Below are 22,493 nucleotides of genomic sequence, written 5' to 3'. Positions count from 1 at the left end.
CTTCCAAATTTAAAAAAAAAAAACAATTAAGACAACTGAGCAGAGGGAGCAAGGCCTCTCCCCAATTGTCAACGAGGGGAGAGGTGCCTCGTTAAGGGCTCCTCTGCTCAGTTAAATACACGAGGCCATTAAAGACCATTAAGGCCTGTGACTTTGGGGTGGGTGTAGCCCTTAAAGGGACCCCGTGATGGCGACCCCATCCACGCCGGTGGCAGGGCCAGCAAGGACGTATGCGCAGGTGGCAACCGCTTCCACAGCACCTCCTGCGCCACCCGCTGCCCTGCCACCATTTACACTTATAACAAAAAAACACGGGGTCAAGAGCTACACTCACCCCACAATGAGCATCGAGGAGTGCGTGCGGGCGATGGCTGGGGTAGTCGGCCCCTCGGCCATTGTCGCAGCCTCCAAGATGTCTGGGAAGGCTGTTTTCTTCCTGGGGTCGGAGCGGGCGGTGTCCCTGGCCCTCGAAAAGGGGCTCACGGTGGGCGGGACGTTCCTGCCGGTGGATCCTCTCGAGGCCACCGCGCAGAGGGTCATCGTGTCGAACGTCCCGCCCTTTGTTCCCGCTGGGCTCCTCCTCCCTCACCTACAACAACTGGGGGAGGTAAGGTCAGGGATCAACCCCATACCGCTCGGCCTCAGGGAGAACAGCCTGCGCCACGTGTTCTCCTTCCGCCGCCAGCTCTTTGTCCGGCTGGCGCGGGAGGACGTGACAGAAGGGCACTTTAATGTGGTGCACGAGGGGACTGCCTACCGCGTCTTCTGGACGTCGGACGGCGTGCGGTGCCATGCCTGCAGGGAGGTGGGGCATGTTCGTAAGAACTGCCCCGCCTCCAAGGCCGCCAAACCACCGAAGGCGGCCAAGGCTGGCGCTGCCGCCACCCCTCCCCCTAGTTGCGTCCGCGTGCCGGGAGCCATGGGTGCGCGGGCATCGTCGGAGGCCTTTGTTTTCAGGGCCTCCGGCGGGGGGGAGGGAGAGCGTCCGAGCGGAAAGAAGGCGCGGAAGAAGACAAAACATCAAGAGGCGGGTCCCCTCGGTGCGCCGGATAATTTGACCACCGCGCTCAGCCCAACCCCGTCACCGGCGAGCGCGGGGTGCCCCGAGCCCGTGCCCGAGCCCTTGAACAACACCACAGAGGGGCCCGGGCGCGGGCAAGAAAAGGAAAAGGGGGGGGCGGAGCGGGAGGCCTCGGCAGACATGGAGGTCTCCCTGACTCCGCGCGCCCCCAGGAACAAAAAGAGGCACCGCCCCAATGACGCGGAGGGGGAACAATATCCCTCCGCGGAGGAGTCGGTGCCCGCCGCGTGTCCCGCGTCCCCCACCAGCGCCCCCAAATTGCGCTGCAGGCGCGAGGAGTCTTTCCCCGGGGAGGGTGAGACAGTTGAGGCTGCCCAGCCTCTGCCTCCCGGGGATGGAGTGGAAGATCTGCCTGTCGTGGGGGGCGTGGGGACCGCGGAGGAATGCGTAGCCGCCGGGCCGGGCGTCCCGGGGACTGAGGCGGGCGAGGCCGAAAAGGCCGAACCTGAGCCCGCCCAGCTATTACCCAACTTCCCCCGGGAGTTGCTCGACCCGGCAGAAACAAAATATATTGATTTTAATGAAACTGTAGATGCTGGGCCGGGGGGTGGCAGCGGGGAGGGGGAGGAACACCCACCCTCGCCCCTTACTTTGGAGCTGGAGCACTTGGAGGGCCTGGGGATTTCCTATGGCCGGGTCTCTCCTTGTTCTCCGGTTCCTGGGGCGGAGGGGGAACCCCTTCCGCTGTCATTTCCCGACCCAGCACCAATTTTAAAAGAGCCCAGTGGGGACTCCTCTGCCGACGATCCTGGGGGTGGGATCGGGGCAGAGCCAGGGCCGGTTGGAGCGGCCGGTTCATTTGCCGTACCTTGTGCGGTCGATGGGCCGGCTGCTGGCGGCCACCTCCCGGAGGAGGACGGGGACTCGGTGGGGGACGCGGGAGAAGAACTAGAGACCACCGCCAGGGAGGCGGTGGATCTGCTCGCGGCCGCCGCTGAGGCCCTCCTCATTCCTGCAAAGGAACTCCGGGACTTTTTGGCCCAGAGCCGGGGTCGCCGCGACCAAGCCCGACTGGCCCTGGAAAAATGGTCCGAGCCGGAGCTGATCAAGGGGTCCGTCCGCGCCGCCGTTAAAACCTTGGCCGCGGGCGGGCCCTTGACAAAGGAGCAGCACCTTGAGCTGCGCGAGCTCGAGGGACTCCTCGCTGGGCTGCGGAGGGAGCGGAGTTCAACAAAAGACTCCGCTCCCTCCCCCACAATAGGTTAAGGTAGAGGTTGCACTATGCTTTTGCCATGAAGATAACCATAGCCAGCCTCAACATCAACGGCGGCAGAGGGGCACGCCGTAGATTTGACAATTTTTCGCTCCTGCGGGAGGGGAAATATGCGGTGTGCTTCCTGCAAGAAACCCACACCGTTCCGGGAGACGAAGCCACGTGGCTCCTGGAATGGCAAGGAGAGGTCCGCATGAGCCACCTCACCGCCATTTCTAGTGGGGTGGCCATCTTGCTGGGCCCGCATTTTCAGCCGGAGATCTTGGGGGTCGAGGAGCCCGTGCCAGGCCGCTTGCTGCACGTAACGGTTCGCCTGGGGGACGTGCCGCTCCATCTCGTGAACGTGTACGCCCCTCATCCCGGCCCGCAGCAAACGCGCTTCTTTGAAGAGGTGTCCGCTCTTCTTGGCTCCGTCGACGTCGGCGACTGCATTGTCCTCGGGGGGGATTTTAACTGCACCCTCGAGGCGAGGGACCGCTCCGGTGCCCCGCAGTGCATGACGGCGATGGAGAAGTTGAGGGACCTGGTCGGGTCCTTCGACTTGGTGGACGTCTGGCGAAATCTCCACCCCGACTCCAGCGCCTTTACTTGGGTGAGGCCTGGAGTTGGATGGTCTAGAGTCGACCGCCTTTACGTGTCTCGGGCGTACGTTTCCTGCGTCCCGGCGGCCTCCATGCGGCCGGTGCCGTGTTCGGACCACCACCTGGTGTGGGCGGAGCTCGCTTCGCTCCGCGCGAGGACGGGGTCCGCGTACTGGCACTTTAACAACCGGCTGCTGGAGGACGTGCGGTTCCAGGACTCGTTCCGTCGATTCTGGTCCGACTGGAGAAGGAAGCAGGGGGGCTTCCCCTCCTTGAGGCTATGGTGGGACGTGGGCAAGGCTCACGTCCGCGTCTTCTGTCAAGAGTACGCGAGGGGGTCGACCAAGAGGCGGGCGGCCAGAGTCGGGCGCCTAGAAAAAGAGGTGCTCGACCTGGAAGCCCGTCTCGGTCAAGTCGTCCAGGACCCGGCCCTGCGGACGGTGTACGAAGCGAAGAAGGCCGCGCTGAAGGACCTGCAGCTCGTCGGGTCCCGAGGCGCGTTCGTGAGGTCGCGGATCCGGTTCCTGCGGGATCTGGACCGCGGCTCCCCCTTCTTCTACTCACTGGAAAAAAGGCAGAGTGTCCGTAAGCAGCTCTTGACGCTGCTGGCCGACGACGGCTCTCTCGTCTCGGATCCGGAGGGCGTCAACAACAGGGTCCGTGAATATTACGGGGCTCTGTTCTCTCCGGATCCGTCCAGCGAGGAAGCGCGTAGAGTTTTGTGGGAGGACCTGCCGAAGGTCGGCCCGGAGGGCGCCGAAAATCTGGAAGCTCCGCTAAGCCTGGCGGAGCTGACCGGTGCCCTCGCCCGGCTCTCGAGGGGAAAATCCCCGGGGCTGGACGGGCTGACCGTGGAGTTCCACAGGGCGTTCTGGGACGTCCTGGGGAGCGACTACGCGCGGGTCCTGGGGGAAAGTCTGGCGACCGGGGAGATGCCCCTCTCTTGGCGCAGGGCAGTCATCGTCCTGCTGCCTAAGAAGGGCGATCTCCGCCTCCTTAAGAACTGGCGCCCGGTCTCCCTCCTCAGCACGGACTACAAAATTTTCGCCAGGGCGATGTCTGCTCGCCTTGGTGCCGTGCTGGACCACATGATACACCCCGACCAGTCATACACGGTCCCGGGCCGGACAATCCACGACAACATCCATCTGGTCCGGGACCTCATCCATTGTTCCCAGGAGGCTGGTCTGTCGGTCGCCTTCCTATCCCTCGACCAAGAGAAGGCGTTCGACAGGGTGGATCACGACTATCTGCTCGGAACTCTGCGCGCTTTCGGGTTCGGGACGCATTTCGTCGCCCGGATCCGACTTTTGTACGCCGCCGCGGAGTGTCTGATTAAGGTTAACGGGTCCTTGACGGCGCCCCTTCGCTTTAGGAGAGGGGTGCGCCAGGGATGCCCCATGTCCGGCCAGTTATATGCTGTTTGCGTGGAGCCTTTCCTGCGCCTCTTGCGGACGAGGTTGACGGGACTGGCTCTGCAAGGGCCGGGCATGGAGGTCGTCCTCTCGGCTTACGCCGATGACGTGCTCCTCGCGGTAGAGGATCCCGCTGACCTGCGGAGGATGCGTGAGTGCCAGGAGATTTACTCGGCCGCGTCCTCCGCCAGGATCAACTGGGAGAAATGTTCCGGATTCCTGGTGGGTCAGTGGCGGGTGGACTCCCTGCCGGAGGAGCTCAGGCCTTTTGCCTGGAGCACGACCCATCTCCTCTATCTGGGAGTCTACCTTAGCCCCGACGAGGGAGCCTGGCCGGCGAACTGGCAGGAGCTGGAGGCCAAGGTCGCCGCTCGCCTAGGGCGCTGGACAGGACTGCTCCGAGTGCTGTCCTACAGGGGTCGAGCGCTAGTTATAAACCAGCTGGTGGCCGCAATGCTGTGGTACCGGCTGGTCACTTTGACCCCTCCCCCTGCGTTTGTCGCCAAGATACAGAAGAAGCTGGTGGACTTCTTCTGGAACAACAGGAAGCACTGGGTCTCTGCCGCGGTCTTGAGTCTCCCGCTTGAGGAGGGCGGTCAGTCATTGGTGTGCGTCAGCGCCCAGCTCGCGACTTTCCGTCTTCAGACCCTGCAGAGATACCTTTACGTCGAGCCCCCTCCTAGGTGGTGTGCTCTGGCGAGGTATTTCTTCCGCCAGCAGCTCGACCTCAATTATGACACGCAGCTCCTGTTTGTGAACTTGGGGGGTGCCAGGACCGCCCTCCGGGAGCTGCCTGTCTTTTACAGGGAACTCATCAGGGTCTGGAACAAAGTCTCCACCAAGCGCAGCTCTCCACCGGCTGGAGTGGCGGCCGTCCTGCAGGAGCCGCTGCTCGGGAATCCGTACCTCCACGGCCGAGGTTTTATGTGGCGGTCGGAAGAGAGGGCTGTGGCTGGTGAGGTGACCAGGGTCAGGGACCTGCTCGATGGCGGAGGAGCGGGCTGGATGGCGCCAGACACGCTGGCGCGGCGCTTAAATTCTGCCAACGTCCGCCACGCGGCCGATGCCATCGAGTCGCTAAAAACAGCTCTGGGCCCTGACTCCGTTAGGTGTATCGAGGAGGCTCAAGCACGTGGGGAGATCCCGTCCGAACTGACCCCCGTCCGGACGGAATTCCTCATCGGCGCCAAACCCCGGAACCTCCCTCGGGGGCCGGCGCCTCACAACTTGAGCCGCCTCGGGGAAATCCCCTCCGTGCCTTTCAGTTCCGCGCGGAGGGGTTTCCTGTACGGGCTGCTCCTGCACACCCTCAACTTTGCCATCCTCGCCGGCCGTCCGGACACGCCATGGCGCACCATCTTGCCGTCCGGAGGAGGCGGGGGTCCCCGATGGAGGGCACTCTACGCAGGGGTCCTCCCATTATTCATCGGGGACTTGGCCTGGAGGGTGGTGCACGGAGCAGTGCCGTGCAATAAATTTTTAAGCCGGTTCACGGACTCCCAGGCCGCCTGCAATTTCTGCGGTCTGGAGGAGTCCGTGTTCCATGTTTTTATTGAATGCACGAGGTTGCAGCCCCTGTTCCACTATTTGAAGGGGCTGCTCCTGAAATTCTGGCTGCACTTCAGTCCCACTCTCCTGATCTTTGGGCACCCTGTGCGGAGGGGAGCGGGTAGGTCCGAAGGCCTCCTCGTAGGACTGCTCCTGGGCACGGCCAAGGGTGCCATCAGCCGGTCCAGGCAGCGGGCGGTCGAGGGGGTCGTTCAACCTGACTGCCTGCCTCTCTTCCGCTCTTACATCCGGTCCAGGGTGTCCTTGGAGATGGAGCACGCGGTGTCCACCGGTACGCTCGCGGCCTTCCGCGAGAGGTGGGCACCGGAGGGACTGGAGTGCATCATCACGCCCGGCAACCAAATTTTAATTTGATTTTACGTTTTAAAGTTTAATTTGTTTTAATTGCCGGTGCTTTTAGTGTCCCCCTTCCCTTTTATAGGGGGCACTGGGGAAAATTGTGATTTTAGTGCCCAAAAAAAAAAAACCAAAAAAAAAAAGAAAAACACAAAAAAAAAACAAAAAAAAAAAGGGGGAAAAAAGGGCCTTGAAAATGTCTGGAGTGTCACCCAGGTCGGGTTGCACCGTTTATTGTTTTTATGTTTTCACAGGTGAACTCAAAAGAGTTTCATGCACAAGGACCTCCTCGTAGGACTGCTCCTGGGCACGGCCAAGGGTGCCATCAGCCGGTCCAGGCAGCGGGCGGTCGAGGGGGTCGTTCAACCTGACTGCCTGCCTCTCTTCCGCTCTTACATCCGGTCCAGGGTGTCCTTGGAGATGGAGCACGCGGTGTCCACCGGTACGCTCGCGGCCTTCCGCGAGAGGTGGGCACCGGAGGGACTGGAGTGCATCATCACGCCCGGCAACCAAATTTTAATTTGATTTTACGTTTTAAAGTTAATTTGTTTTAATTGCCGGTGCTTTTAGTGTCCCCTTCCCTTTTATAGGGGGCACTGGGGAAAAATTGTGATTTTAGTGCCCAAAAAAAAAAAAAAAACACAAAAAAAAAAACAACAAAAAAAAAGGGGGGGGAAAAAAAGGGCCTTGTAAATGTCTGGAGTGTCACCCAGGTCGGGTGGCACCGTTTAATGTTTTATGTTTTGCAGGTGAACTCAAAAAAGAGTTTCATGCACAAGGACCTCCTCGTAGGACTGCTCCTGGGCACGGCCAAGGGTGCCATCAGCCGGTCCAGGCAGCGGGCGGTCGAGGGGGTCGTTCAACCTGACTGCCTGCCTCTCTTCCGCTCTTACATCCGGTCCAGGGTGTCCTTGGAGATGGAGCACGCGGTGTCCACCGGTACGCTCGCGGCCTTCCGCGAGAGGTGGGCACCGGAGGGACTGGAGTGCATCATCACGCCCGGCAACCAAATTTTAATTTGATTTTACGTTTTTTAAGTTTCATTTGTTTTAATTGCCGGTGCTTTTAGTGTCCCCCTTCCCTTTTATAGGGGGCACTGGGGAAAATTGTGATTCTAGTGCCCAAAAAAAAAACCAAAAAAAGAAAAAAACAAAAAAAAGGGGGGGGAAAAAAAGGGCCTTGTAAATGTCTGGAATGTCACCCAGGTCGGGTGGCACCGTTTAATGTTTTATGTTTTCGCAGGTAAACTCAAAAGAGTTTCATGCACAAGGACCTCCTCGTAGGACTGCTCCTGGGCACGGCCAAGGGTGCCATCAGCCGGTCCAGGCAGCGGGCGGTCGAGGGGGTCGTTCAACCTGACTGCCTGCCTCTCTTCCGCTCTTACATCCGGTCCAGGGTGTCCTTGGAGATGGAGCACGCGGTGTCCACCGGTACGCTCGCGGCCTTCCGCGAGAGGTGGGCACCGGAGGGACTGGAGTGCATCATCACGCCCGGCAACCAAATTTTAATTTGATTTTACGTTTTAAAGTTTAATTTGTTTTCATTGCCGGTGCTTTTAGTGTCCCCCTCCCCTTTTATAGGGGGCACTGGAAAAATTTGATTTTAGCGCCCCAAAAAAACCCCAAAAAAAAATAAATTAAAAAAAAAAAGGGGCCTTGAAAATGTCTGCTGTGTCACCCAGGTCGGGTGGCATGGTTTTAATGTTTATGTTTTTGCAGGTAAACTCAAAAGAGTTTCATGCACAAGGAAGAGGTGGGCACCGGAGGGACTGGAGTGCATCATCAAGCCCGGCAACCAAATTTTAATTTGATTTTACGTTTTAAAGTTTATTTTGTTTTAATTGCTGGTGCTTTTAGTGTCCCCCTCTCCTTTTATAGGGGGCACTGGAAAAAGGAAAAAATTTGATTTTAGTGCCCCAAAAAAAACAAACAAAAAAAAAAAGGGCCTTGTAAATGTCTGGTGTGTCATCCAGGTCGGGTGGCACGGATACATGTTTTATGTTTTGCAGGTAGACTCTAAAAGAGTTTCATGCACAAGGACCCCCAGATCGCTCTGCACCACAGCATGTTGTAATTTCTCCCCATTCAAATAATATTCCCTTTTACTGTTTTTTTTCCCCAAGGTGTATGACTTCACACTTTCCGACATTGTATTCCATCTGCCAAACGTTCGCCCATTCGCTTAACCTGTCCAAATCTCTTTGCAGCCTCTCTGTGTCCTCTACACAACCCGCTTTCCCACTAATCTTTGTGCCATCTGCAAATTTTGTTACACTACTCTCTGTCCCCTCTTCCAGGTCATCTATGTATATTGTAAACAGTTGTGGTCCCAGCACCGATCCCTGTGGCACACCACTAACCACCGATTTCCAACCCGAAAAGGACCCATTTATCCCGACTCTCTGCTTTCTGTTCGCCAGCCAATTCTCTATCCATTCTAATACATTTCCTCTGACTCCGCGTACCTCTATCTTCTGCAGTAACCTTTTGTGTGGCACCTTATCGAATGCCTTTTGGAAATCTAAATACACCACATGGTTAGGATCTGGAATGCACGGCCTGAAAGGGTAGTGGAGGAAGACTCAATAACAGCTTTCAAAAGAGAGTTGGATAAGTTTCTGAAAGAAAACATTTGCAGGGCTGGGGTGGGGAAAGGGCGGGGCAGTGGGACGAGCTGGGAGCCAGCAGGGTCTCGACGGGCCGAATGGCCTTCCGTGCTGTAACCATTCTCTGATTGTGTGAGCAGAACCACTCTGTTCCCTGACTCAATCTAAAGCTTCCTGATTGTGAAAACCTCTGTTAAACCTGCCCTGCACCTTCACTGCTCCAAGGAGAAACACCCCAAATGCTGCAGCCATCATCTTATTGACTGGTGGCAGGCTCGAGGGACCAAATGCCGACTCATCTCCTATTTCTGATGTTCTCATGTGTTCATGTCACTGGTCCCCATCCTGCACCTGATGGCCTCCCTGCAGTAAGATGGCCGCCGCGCATGCTCCCTGCCCTGCAGAGGGACAATGGAAAGCATTGTGACGTCGAGGAAGCCCCGCCCCTGTCGCTCACTGCGGCGGCTGGTCCCATGCTGCCCAAAGATGGCGGCCGAACTCCCCGCAACCCCCGACAGTAACCCAGGCCCGTCCCCGCCCGAAGGTGCCCCGCAGCCGCCACCCGCCGACTCGGCGGCCAAATCTCGCTGCCCGCGCGTGTCCGTGAGTATGTGAGTCCGCAGGGAGGCCGGGTGCGCTGGTCGAGCCACTCCTCCATCCTCGGCGGCGGCGGCGGCGAAACATCATCCGTCCGTCCACGGCCAATAGGCTGGCCTCGCGCCTGCGCACAACTCTGCCCCGCCTCACCCGGGCCCCCGAGCTCAAAGGCCGCGAGCGGAGCCCGCCAACAAACCGCCAACCGTCCGCCCGCGCGCAGCACTCAGCCCACAGCCAATGGTGCTCCGCGCCAATCAGCGGCTGGGGGGCGGGGCCGCGGCACCAATCAATCAATCGGCGAACAATCCAGGGCGCGCGATGCTGAAGGGAAAGTGTCTCTGGCGACACAAACAGAAGATGCTGGAAGTGTCCGCGGCTCAGGCAGCATCTGTGGGCAGCGTCAGAGGGGGCGGGGCCGCGGCCCTCCGTCACAACTGGAGAGTGCTGGGAAAGAACAGATCCTGAAGGAGCACTGAAAGGGGGAGGGGGAGAAAGGACAACAGGGAAGGTCTGTGATAGGGGGAAGGCAGGAGAGATTAGAGAGACAAAAGGGAGGATGGGCCGAATTCAAATGGTACTGACAGGAGTTAGAACAACATTAGTCAGGATAGGGTGTGAATGGTGAGATAATGATCAGTGGGCACTAGAGACAAGGAATAAAACTGGCTTCGGGGGAGTGACCATGAGAAATAGGAGCGGGAGTGGGCCACCCGGACCCCGAGCCTGCTCCCCATTCAATGAGATCATGGCTGGTCTGATCATAGTCTCAGCTCCACTTTCCTGCCCGCTCCCCAGAACACTTCACTCACTTATCGCTCAAAAATCTGTCTAGCTCCGCCTTAAATATATTCAATGACCCAGCCTCCACAGCTCTCTGGGGCAGAAAATTCACAGATTTACAACCCTCTGAGAGAAGAAATTCCTCCACATCTCAGTTTTAAATGGGCGGCCCCTTTTTCTGAGACTATGTCCACTAGATACAGAGAAAAGCTTGCTACACACGATCCCATCAAAAACTGCCAGGGCAGGTACAGCATGGGTTAGACAGGAAGGTTTAAGCTGGGCATTCCAGAACTTGGGGCCTGGGCAACAGAAGGCACAGCCAACAAAGCCACCAGTGTTTGAACAATTATAATCGGGGATGCTCAGGAAGACCGGTGGGTGGGGGGAGCAGATGTGGGGTTGGAGGAGTTTACAGAGCTAGGGAGGGGCGAGGCCATGGAGGGATTTGAAAATAAGTATTAGAATTTTGAAATCAAGGCGTTGCTCAACAGAAGCCAGTGCAGGTCAGCGAGCAGAGGGGTGATGGGTGAGCAGGATTTTGTGCGAGTTAGGACATGGTAACAGCCGAGTTTTGGATCAACTCCAGCTTATGTAGGGTAGAATGTGGGAGGAGTGCTTTAGAATTGTCAAGACCAGAAGTAACAAAGGCATGGATGATGGCTTCAGCAGTGGATGAGCTGAGGCAAGAGCAGAGACGGGCGATGTTACAGAGGTGGAAATAGGCAATCTTAGTTATGCTGTGGATAAGTGGTCAAAAAACTTATTTCAGGGTTAAGTATCACAACAAGATTGCGAACAGTCTGGTTCAGTCTCAGATAGAAGTTGGGGAGAGGGATGGAATCAGTGTCTAGGGAACGGAGTTTGTGGCAAAGACAATTACAAATATCAGGATATTTCACAGGCTATCACATGCAAAATGTGTGGATGGGTTTGTTTGTTAAATTCAATCAGTTCCAAAACTGGGTTAACCAGCACAGAAAGTAACGGATTTCAAATCTTATGCAAGACAGTTCAATAAAGGGGTGGTTCAAAGGATTTCAGCTGAGTTTAAAGTGAGACACTGCAGTTAAGTCTACTACAACCACAACTCATGTACTCAAACATAGAAACATAGAAAATAGGTGCAGGAGTAGGCCATTCGGCCTATCGAGCCTGCACCACCAGTCAATAAGATCATGGCTGATCATTCCCTTAGTACCCATTTCCTGCTTTCTCTCCATACCGCTTGATCCCTTTAGCCATAAGGGCCATATCTAACTCCCTCTTGAATATATCCAATGAACTGGCATCAACAACTCACTGAGATAGGGAATTGCACAGGTTAACAACTCTCTGAATGAAGAAGTTTCTCCTCATCTGAGTCCTAACTGGCTTACCCCTTATCCTTAGATAAGGTCCCCTGGTTCCAGACTTCCCCAACATCGGGAACATTCTTCCTGCATCTAACCTGTCCAGTCCAGTCCCGTCAGAATTTTATATGTTTCTATGAGATCCCCTCTCATCCTTCTAAACTCCAGTGAATAAAGGCCCAGTCGATCCAGTCTCTCCTCATATGTCAGTCCTGCCATCCCGGGAATCAGTCTGGTGAACCTTCGCTGCACTCCCTCAATAGCAAGAACTTCCTTCCTCAGATTAGGAGACCAAAACCGAACACAATATTCCAGGTGAGGCCTCACTTAAGGCCCTGTACAACTGCAGTAAGACCTCCCTGCTCCTGTACTCAAATCCGCTAGATATGAACGCCCACATACCATTTGCTGCCTTCACCATCTGCTGTACCGCACGCCAACTTTCAATGGCTGATGTACCATGATACCCAGGTCTCGTTGTACCTCCCCTTTCCTAATCTGCCGCCATTTAGATAATATTCTGCCTTCATATTTTTTCCACCAAAGTGGAGAAGCTCACATTTATTCACATTATACTGCATCTGCAATGAGTTTGCCCACTCACCTAACCTGTCCAAGTCACCCTGCAGCCTCTTAACGTCCTCCTCACAGCTCACACCTCCACCCAGCTTAGTGTCATCTGCAAACTTGGAGATAGTCCACTCAATTCCTTCACATAAATCATTAATGTATATTGTAAATAGCTGTGGTCCCAGCACTGAACCACTCCACGAGTCACTGTTGCCAATCTGAAAAGGACCCGTTTATCCCGACTCTCCTTCCTGTCTGCCAACCAGTTCTCTATCCACATCAGTACATTACCCCCCAATACCATGTGCTTTGATTTTGCAAACCAATCTCTTGTGTGGGACCTTGTCAAAAGCCTTTTGAAAGTCCAAATACACCGCATCCACTATTCTGAAAAAATTCCAGAAGATTTGTCAAGCATGATTTCCCTTTCATAAATCCATGCTGACTTGAACTGATCCTGTCACTGCTTTCCAAATGCGCTGTTATTTCATCTTTAATAATTGATTCCAACATTTTTCCCACTACTGATGTCAGGCTAACTGGTCTATAATTACCCGTTTTATCTCTCCCTCCTTTTTAAAAAAGTGCCGTTACATTAGCAACCCTCCAGCCAATATGAACTGATCCAGAGTCGATAGACGGTTGGAAAATGATCATCAATGCATCCACTATTTCTAGGGCCACTTCCTTAAGTACTCTGGGATGCAGACAATCAGGCCCCAGGAATTTATCGGCCTTCAATCCCATCAATTTCCCTAACCCAATTTCCCGCCTAATAAGGATTTCCTTCAGCTCCTCCTTCTCACTAGAATCTCGGTCCACTCGTATTTCCGGAAGGTTATTGGTGTCTTTCTTCGTGAAGACAGAACCAAAGTATTTGTTCAACTGGTCCGCCATTTCTTTGTTCCCCACTATAAATTCACCTGAATCTGACTGCAAGGGACCTACGTTTGTCTTCACTAATCTTTTTCTCTTCACATATCTATAGAAGCTTTTGCAGCCAGTTTTTATGTTCCCAGCAAGCTTCCTCTCAAACTCTATTTTCCGCCTCCTAATTAAACCCTTTGTTCTCCTCTGCTGAATTATAAAATTCTCCCTGTCCTCAGATTTGCTGTTTTATCTGACCAGTTGATATGCCTCTTCCTTGGATTGAACACTATACTTAATTTACCTTGTTAGCCACGGTTGAGCCACCTTCCCCGTTTTATTTTTACTCCAGACAGGGATGTACAATTGTTGAAGTTCATCCATGTGATCTTTAAATGTTTGCCATTGCCAAGCCACCATCAACCCTTTAATTATCATTCACCAGTCTATTCTAGCCACTTCATGTCTCATACCATCGAAGTTACCTTTCCTAAGTTCAGGACCCTAGTCTCTGAATTAACTGTGTCACTCTCCATCTTAATAAAGAATTCTACCATATTATGGTCACTCTTCCTCAAAGGGCCTCGAAAACAAGATTGCTAATTAGTCCTTTCTTATTACACATCACCCAGTCGAGGATCGCCAGTCCTCTAGTTGGTTCCTCGGCATATTGGTCCAGAAAACCATCCGTAAAAGACTCCAGGAAATCCTCCTCCACTGCATTGCTACCAGTTGGTTAGCCCAATAAATATGCAGATTAAAGTCGCCCATGATAACTGCTGTATCTTTATTGCACGCATCCCTAATTTCTTATTTGATGCTGTCCCCAACCTCACTACGACTGTTTGGTAGTCTGCACACAACTCCCACTAGGGTTTTCTGCCCTTTGGTATTCCGTAGCTCCACCCATACTGATTCCACATCATCCAAGCTAATGTCCTTCCTTACTATTGCGTTAATTTCCTCTTTAGCCAGCAACGCCACCCCACCTCCTTTTCCATTCTGTCTATCCTTCCTGAATGTTGAATACCCCTGGATGTTGAGTTCCCAGCCTTGGTCCCCCTGGAGCCATGTCTCCGTGATGCTAATTACATCATATCCATTAACAGCTATCTGTGCAGTTAATTCCTCCAGCTTATTACGAATACTCCTCGCATTGAGGCACAGAGCCTTCAGGTTTGTCTATTTAACACACTTTGCCCCTTTAGAATTTTGCTGTAATGTGGCCCTTTTTGCTTTTTGTCTTGGGTTTCTCTGCCCTCACTTTTACTTTTCTTCTTTCTATTTCTGCATTCTACTCCGTTCATCTACACTCACTGATTCCTGATTGTTGTTGATGTACAAAATTCTAAATGCACTCTGAACAGCACTTAATTACAATTGTTGACATTTACAATGGGTTTGCTTCTGCCCCCATTCTACTTCCCTCTGTCTCCCTGCATAGGTTCCCATCCCCCTGCCATATTAGTCTAATCCCTCCCCAACAGCACTAGCAAACACTCCCCCTAGGACATTGGTTCCGGTCCCTCCCATGTGCAGATCAATTGTACTGGTTCCAATATCCCAGGAATTTGAATCCCTCTCTTCTGCACCACTGCTCAAGCCACGTATTCATCTGAGCTATCCTGCGCTTCCTACTCTGACTAACATGTGGCATTGATAGCAATCCTGAGATTACTACCTTTGAGGTCCTACTTTTTAATTTAGCTCCTAGCTCCACAAATTCGTCTTGTAGGACCTCAAACAGAACAAGTCTGGGGTTTGATATGATAGAAGGCACACTAGGTGAGAAGTGACAGAAGTTAGATTAAGAAAAAGCACTAAAATGGAACATCAATTGGTCTCCTGTGATCACGGAGCAATCAAATATTCGAAACACTGTGTTTGAAACACAGATAATTTATTCAATATTTAGACAGGGTTTTAAATTCCAGCTCAGGTATAGGGGTTATTAAGTTCATCATAAATGAGCAAGAGCTGCCAGAATGAACATGGTACAGTGCCCAATGAAATCACAGTAAATCCTGTTCTATTCACAAATGTAGCCTTTCTCCTCAGCCCATTTAAAACTGAGATGAGGAGGAATTTCTTTTCTCAGAGGGTTGTAAATCTGTGGAATTCTCGGCCCCAGAGAGCAGTGGAGGCTGGTTCATTGAATATATTTAAGGCGGAGGTAGACAGATTTTTGAGCGATAAGGGAGTAAAGGGCTCTGGGGAGTGGGCAGGGAAGTGGAGCTGACTCTGTGATCAGATCAGCCATGATCTTATTGAATGGGGAGCAGGCTCGGGGGTCCGGGTGGCCCTCTCCTGCTCCAATTTCTCATGGTCTTATGTACCCAGCATGCCCCGCGGGGGAGAATGTGCCGTACCCAGACAACAGGAGCTCAGTGCGCAGGCGCGGGTCCTGGGGGGGGGAGGAGGGGGTGGCTTTGGAGCATGTGCAGCGCGGGTACTGGCGGAGGCAACATGTTTTAAACAGGCTCTTCAGAAGTGTCCTTTTTAGCGGGACGGAGCGGAGTAATGAACCAGCGGGGAGCTGGGGAGGCTTCATAAACAACCGGTGCCCGTCGTAAGCCCGAAATAATAAGCGGAATATCGGCAGTTGCAGCTTCGGGGCTTTTCCCGGTCACAGACCCAGGCCATTTTTGTGTAGGAAGTCAGGTTCAACGGTCCTCCATCGATATTCAGTGAGTAGCAAAGCGCACGCGCGGCCATGTTGGTGCAGGAACAAAGTGAATGATGTCAGTGTCTGGAACTGAACCCAGCCAGAGTCAGCACCTTCAGGGGAGGGGGACCTGTGAGTGTAGAACTGAACCCAGCCAGAGTCAGCACCTTCAGGGGAGGGGAACCTGTGAGTGTGGAACTGAACGCAGCCAAAATCGGTGGTGAAAACTGGGAGTGGAGGGGAAACTGTCCAGAACATAAGAAATAGGAACAGGTGTAGGCCATTTTGCCCCTTGAGCCTGCTCCCCATTCAATAAGATCATGGCTGGTCTGATCATGGATTGGTTCCAATTCCCCGTTCGCTCCCCATAACCCTTTACTCCCTTATCGCTCAAACATGTGCCTATCTTCACCTTAATTATGTGTAACTCTCCATCTTAATAAAGAATTCTACCATATTATGGTCACTCATCCCCAAGGGGCCTCGCACAACAAGATTGCTAATTAATCCTTTCTCATTACACATCACCCAGTCTAGGATGGCCAGCCCTCGCATTGGTTCCTCGACATATTGGTCTATAAAACCATCTGTAAAAGACTCCAGGCAATCCTCCTCCAGCGCATTGCTACCAGTTTAGCCTAATCAATATGTAGATTAAAGTCGCCCATGATAACTGTATTGCATGTACCTTTATTGCACGCATCCCCAATTTCTTGTTTGATGCTGTCCCCAACCTCACTACTACTGTTTGGTGGTCTGTACATAACTTCCTCTAGCGTTTTCTGCCCTTTGGTATTCCGTAGCTCCATCCATACTGATTCCACATCATCCAAGCTAATGTCCTTCCTTACTATTGCGTTCATTTCCTCTTTAACCAGCAATGCCACCCCACCTCCTTTTCCATTCTGTCCATCCTTCCTGAATGTTGAATACCCCTGGATGTTGAGTTCCCAGCCTTGGTCACCCTGGAGCCATGTCGCTGTGATACCAATTACATCATATCCGTTAACTGCTATCTGTGCAGTTAATTCATCCACCTTATTCCGAATACTCCTCGCATTGAGGCACAGAGCCTTCAGGCTTGTCTTTTTAACACGCTTTGTCCCTTTAGAATTTTGCTGTAATTTGGCCCTACAACACTTTAATCTACTTTCCCAGTCCACTTTTGCCCAATCTGCCCTCATACCTTTGTAGTCTCCATCATTTAAGCTTAGAACGCTGGTTTGAGACCAAATATCTCGCTCTCCATCTGAATTTGAAATTCAACCATGCTATGATCACTCATTCCAAGGGGTTTCTTTATTCAGAGATTGTTTATTAATCCTATCTCATTACACAGGACCAGATCTAAGATAGCCAGCACTTCAGAGGAGGAGAGGGAAAGGAAATCAGTTATTGTACAATTAAACCCAGCCAGAGTCAGCACTATCAGTGGGGGGAGAGGGAGGGGAACCAGTGAGTGTAGAACTGAACTCAGCCAGAGTCAGCACCATCAGGAGAGCAGAGAGTGGGGAACGTGTGATTGAAGAACTGAAGCCAGCCAGCGTCACCACCATCAGGGGAGGGAGAGGGAGGGGAACCAGTGAGTGCAGAACTGAACTCGGCCAGATCCAGCTCATTCAGGAGAGCATAGGGAGGGGAACCAGTGAGTGCAGAACCGAATCCAGCCACAGTCAGCACCTTTAGGGGAGCAGAGGGTGTGGAACGTGTGATTGAAGAACTGAACCCAGCCACTGTCTGCACCATCAGGGGAGGGGAGGGAGGGAACCAGTGAGTGTAGAACTGAACCCAGACAGAGTTAGCATAAGAACATAAGAAATAATAGCAGGAGTAGGCCATATGGCCCCTCGAGTCTGCTCCACCATTTAATACGATCATGGTTGAGCCAATCATGGACTCAGGTCCACTTCTCTACCTGCTCCCCCTAACCCCTTATTCCCTTATCGGTTAAGAAATTGTCTATCTCTGTCTTAAATTTATTCAATGAGCCAGCTTCCACAGCTCTCTGAGGCAGCAAATTGCACAGATTTACAACCCTTTGAGGGAAGACATTCCCTCTCATCTCAGTTTTAAATGGGCGGCTCCTTCTTCTAAGATCATGCCCCTAGTTCTAGTCCCCCCTATCAGTGGAAATATCCTCTCTACATCCACCTTGTCAAGCTCCCTCATAATCTTATAAGTTTCGATAAGATCACCTCTCATTCGTCTGCATTCCAATGAGTAGAGGCCCAACCTCCTCAACCTTTCCTCATAAGTCAACCCCCTAATCTCCGGAATCAACCTTGTGAACCTTCTCTGAACTGCCTCCAAAGCAAGTATATCCTTTCTTAGACATGGAAACCAAAAACTGTACACAGTATTCTAGGTGTGGCCTCACCAATACCCCGTATAACTGTAGCAAGACTTCCCTGCTTTTATACAACATCCCCTTTGCAATAAAGGCCAAGATTCCATTGGCCTTCCTGTTTAGTTACTGTACCTGCATACTTACCTTTTGTGTTTCATGCAGCAGGACCCCCCAGGTCCCGCTGTACTGCAAATTTTTCTCCATTTAAATAATAACATGCTCTTCGAATTTTTTTCTGGCAAACTGCATAACCTCACACTTTCCAACATTATATTCCATCTGCCAAATTTTTGCCCACTCATTTAGCCTGTCTATGTCGTTTTGCAGGTTTTTTGTGTCCTCCTCGCACATTGCATTTCCTCCCATCTTGGCTACATTACACTCGGTCCCTTCATCCAATTCATTAATCTAGATTGTAAATAGTTGGGGGCCCAACACTGATTCCTGCAGCACCCCACTAGTTACTGATTGCCAACCCGAGAATTTATCCCGACTCTCTCTTTTCTGTTAGTTAACCAATCCTCTATCCTTACGAATATATTACCCCCTACCCCGTGAACTTTTATCTTGTGCGGTAACCTTTTATGTGGCACCTTGTCAAATACCTTCTGGAAGTCCAAATACACCACATCCACTGGTTTCCCTTCATCTACCCTGTTCCTCAAAGCCAGAGTCAGCACTTTTAGGGGAAGAGGGAGAGGGAAACCAGTGAATGTGGATCTGGGCCCAGCCAGAGTCAGCACCTTCAGGGGTGGAGAGGGAGGGGAACCAGTGAGTGTAGAACTGAACCCAGCCAGAGTCAGCACCTTCAGGGGTGGAGAGGGAAGGGAACCAGTGAGTGTAGAACTGAACCCAGCCAGAGTCAGCACCTTCAGGGGTGGAGAGGGAGGGGAACCAGTGAGTGTAGACCTGAACCCAGCCAGAATTGGTGGTGAAAACTGGGAGTGGAGGAGAAACAGTCGAGAAATGTGCGATGGGTTTGGATTTCAGCACAGCAGGAGGGACAATGTGTGGGATAGGGATTTACAGCTTTGGAAGAACAAGAGGGGAAAGAATGTTCCATGGAAACTAGATGTGTCTATCCTGAATTTCTGTCTTGTACTGACAGCGATGAGTTTTGTTATCTCCTTTTACAGAATATTAGAAGGGAAGATTTTCAGACAGGAAACACAAACCAAACATCACGTCAAGATCTGACGGAGTCAATCGATTCATCAGGACCTGAATATCATCGGCCTTTGAAAGTGGAAGGAGGAATGTTTGCCTGTTCTGCCTGTGGGAAAAGATTTCAAATATTAGTGTGACTTGAAAAGCACCGAGACACACACAGCTGAGTGAGTGTTCCAGTGCACTGCCTGCGGAAAGAGCTTTAGCCAGTTACACAGCCTGAAAAATCATCGCACCATTCACAGCGCGAAGAAACTGTAAACGTGTTGTGTTCTGGGTGAGGCTTCAACCCATCGTCCAACGTGGAGAGTCACAAGGATACCTGCACCATGGAGAAACCGTGGAAATGTGGTGACTGTGGGAAGATATTCAGATCACCGTCTGAGCTGGAAATTCATCGACGCAATCACACTGGGGAGAGGCCGTTCACCTGCTCCGAATGTGGGAAGGGATTCACTGGGTCATACCAACTTGTAGGTCACCGGCGAGTTCACACCGGGGAGAGACCGTTCACCTGCTCTGAGTGTGGGAAGGGATTCACTCGATCATCCCACCTGCTGACACACCAGCGAGTTCACACTGGGGAGAGGCCATTCACCTGCTCTGAGTGCGGAAAGGGATTCACTTTTTCATCCCACCTGCTGATACACCGGCGAGTTCACACCGGGGAGAGGCCGTTCACGTGCTCAGAGTGTGGGAAGGGATTCACTACATCAACCAACCGATTGACGCACCAGCGACTTCACTCTGGGGAGAGGCCGTTTGCCTGCTCTGAGTGTGGGAAGGGATTCAATCAGTCACACAACCTTGTAAATCACCAGCAAGTTCACACTGGGGAGAGGCCGTTCAGCTGCTCTGAGTGTGGGAAGGGATTCACTCGATCATCCGACCTGCTGACACACCAGCGAGTTCACACTGGGGAGAGGCCATTCACCTGCTCAGAGTGTGGGAAGGGATTCACTCTGTCATCCACCCTGCTGACACACCAGCGAGTTCACACTGGGGAGAGGCCATTCACCTGCTCAGAGTGTGGGAAGGGATTCACTGGGTCATACACCCTGCTGACACACCAGCGAGTTCACAAGTGATTGCAGCGGTTGGAATCTGCTGTTATTGCTGCTGTTAATCACATCCGAACTGAACTATGTTCATTGTGACAGTTAGAGTTTGTTTCTGCTGATAATAACCCTATAACTGGGCTGGACTTTAATATTCTGGATATATTGCTGATTGTGTTCTCGGGGCTGCAGTGTCCATTTAAGAAACGCTGTGTGTTATATTTCCCCTTAATTCAGCGACTCACAACAGAAAGTTAGTTTGCAATAAAATTATGAACTTTTACTTGAATCCTAAATTGATCTTTGGTACAAAATCTGCAATCGTGTGTGAAAGTTTCGACTGAATAAAATGTCCAATTAGAAAGATCTTGCTGACAATTCTTACTGACATGCACATTACACACAGTGGCCCCTCCATTATCCACCAGAAAGAAGGGGAATGGGAATTGGTGGGGAATCAGTGTCCCCAAATGTTGCCCCTCCCGTCTGGTGTAGCAATCCCCTCGGCACGGGAATAGAGACCACTCCAGACCAAAACTGTGCGCAGTACTCCAGGTATGGTCTTACCAACGTCCTGTACAGTTGCAGCAGGACTTCCCTACTTTTATACTCCATTCCCCTTGCAATAAAGGCCAGCATTCCATTTGCCTTCCTGATTACTTGCTGTACCTGCATACTACCTTTTTGTGTTTCATGTACAAGAACCTCCAGATCCATCTGTACATAGAAAATAGATGCAGGAGTAGGCCATGCGGCCCTTCGAGCCCGCACCACCATTCAATAAGATCGTGGCTGATCATTCACCTCAGTACCCCTTTCCTGCTTTCTCTCCATACCCCTTGATCCCTTCAGCTGTAAGGGCCTTATCTGACTCCCCCTTGAATATATCCAATGAACTGGCATCAACAACTCTCTGCGGTAGGGAATTCCACAGGTCAACAACTCTCAGTGAAGTTTCTCCTCATCTCAGTCCAAAATGGCTTAGCCTTTATCCTTAGACTATGTCCCCTGGTTCTGGACTTCACCAATATCTGGAACATTCTTTCTGCATCTAACCTGTCCAGTCCTGTCAGAATTTTATATGTTTCTGTGAGATCCCCTCTCATCCTTCTAAACTCCAGTGAATACAGGCCCAGTTGATCCAGTCTCTCCTCATATGTCAGTCCTGCCATGCCGGGAATCAGTCTGGTGAACCTTCGCTACACTTCCTCAATAGCAAGAACGTCCTTCCTCACATTAGGAGACCAAAACTGAACACAATATTCCAGGTGGGACCTCATTAAGGCCCTGTACAACTGCAGTAAGACCTCCCTACTCCTGTACTCAAATCCCCTCGCTATGAAGGCCAACATACCATTTGTCTTCACTGCCTGCTGATCCTGCATGCCAACTTTCAATGATTGATGAACCATGACACCCAGGTCTCGCTGCACTTCCTCTTTTCCTAATCTGCCGCCATTCAGATAATATTCTGCCTTCGTGTTTTTGCCACCAAAGTGGATAACCTCACATTTATGCATATTATACTGCAACTGCCAGGCGTTTGCCCACTCACCTAACCTGTCCAAGTCACCCTGCAGTCTTTTAGCGTCCTCCTCACAGCTCACACTGCCACCCAGTTTAGTGTCACCTGCAAACTTGGAGATATTACACTCAATTTCCTCATCCAAATTATTAATGTATATTGTAAATAGCTGGGGTCCCAGCACTGAGCTCTGCGATACCCCACTAGTCACTGCCTGCCATTCTGAATAGGACCCGTTTATCCTGACTCTCTGCTTCCTGTCTGCCAACCAGTTCTCTATCCACATCAGTACATTACCCCCAAGACCATGTGCTTTAATTTTGCACACCAATCTCTTGTGCGGCACCTTCTCAAAAGCCTTTTGAAAGTCCAAATACACCACATCCACTGGTTCTCCCTTGTCCATTCTACCAGTTACATCCTCAAAAAATTCTCGAAGATTGAACAAGCAGGATTTCCCTTTCATAAATCCATGCTGATTTGGGCCGATCCCATCACTGCTTTCCAAATGTGCTGCTATTTCATCTTTAATAATTGAATCCAACATTTTCCCCACTACTGATGTCAGGCTAACCGGTCTATAATTATCCGTTTTCTCTCTCCCTCCTTTCTTAAAAAGTGGTGTTACATTGGCTACCTCCAGTCCACAGGAACTGATGCAGAGTTGATAGACTGTTGGAAAATGATCACCAATGCATCCACTATTTCTCGGGCTACTTCCTTAAGTACTTTGGGATGCAGACTATCAGGCCCCGAGAATTTATC

The 22,493-nt window shown here is 51.9% G+C and overlaps 2 protein-coding genes across 8 annotated transcripts in view; both read left to right on the top strand.

The window, feature by feature from the left end:
* Window positions 1-20,563, top strand: part of LOC139247639 (zinc finger protein 239-like) — a 92,735-nt gene extending 72,172 nt beyond the window's left edge. The window contains exons 1-2 of one of the 2 annotated variants that reach the window (XM_070871727.1): window positions 9,483-9,778; window positions 19,115-20,563. In XM_070871727.1, coding sequence (XP_070727828.1) covers window positions 19,475-20,233 — 759 coding nt within the window. In that variant the 5' untranslated portion in view covers window positions 9,483-9,778; window positions 19,115-19,474 and the 3' untranslated portion in view covers window positions 20,234-20,563. Of the gene's footprint in view, window positions 1-9,482; window positions 9,779-19,114 lie in introns of those variants that run through there. The other variant, XM_070871725.1, reaches the window with a different exon arrangement.
* The window catches only part of LOC139247638 (zinc finger protein 229-like), a 401,943-nt gene that overhangs the window by 73,873 nt on the left and 305,577 nt on the right, over window positions 1-22,493 (top strand). Inside the window, exon 1 of one of the 6 annotated variants that reach the window (XM_070871724.1) lies at window positions 9,294-9,403. The exons of the other annotated variants lie outside the window; for them this stretch is intronic. The gene's annotated coding sequence lies outside the window, so the exon portion shown is untranslated. Of the gene's footprint in view, window positions 1-9,293; window positions 9,404-22,493 lie in introns of those variants that run through there. 6 annotated transcript variants of the gene reach the window in all.

This window comes from Pristiophorus japonicus, unplaced genomic scaffold (assembly GCF_044704955.1).
Source record: "Pristiophorus japonicus isolate sPriJap1 unplaced genomic scaffold, sPriJap1.hap1 HAP1_SCAFFOLD_278, whole genome shotgun sequence".
In the NCBI taxonomy this organism is placed as follows: Eukaryota; Metazoa; Chordata; class Chondrichthyes; family Pristiophoridae; genus Pristiophorus; species Pristiophorus japonicus.
The sequence above is the reverse complement of the archived record's forward strand: the minus strand, read 5'-3'. Positions and strand labels throughout refer to the sequence as shown.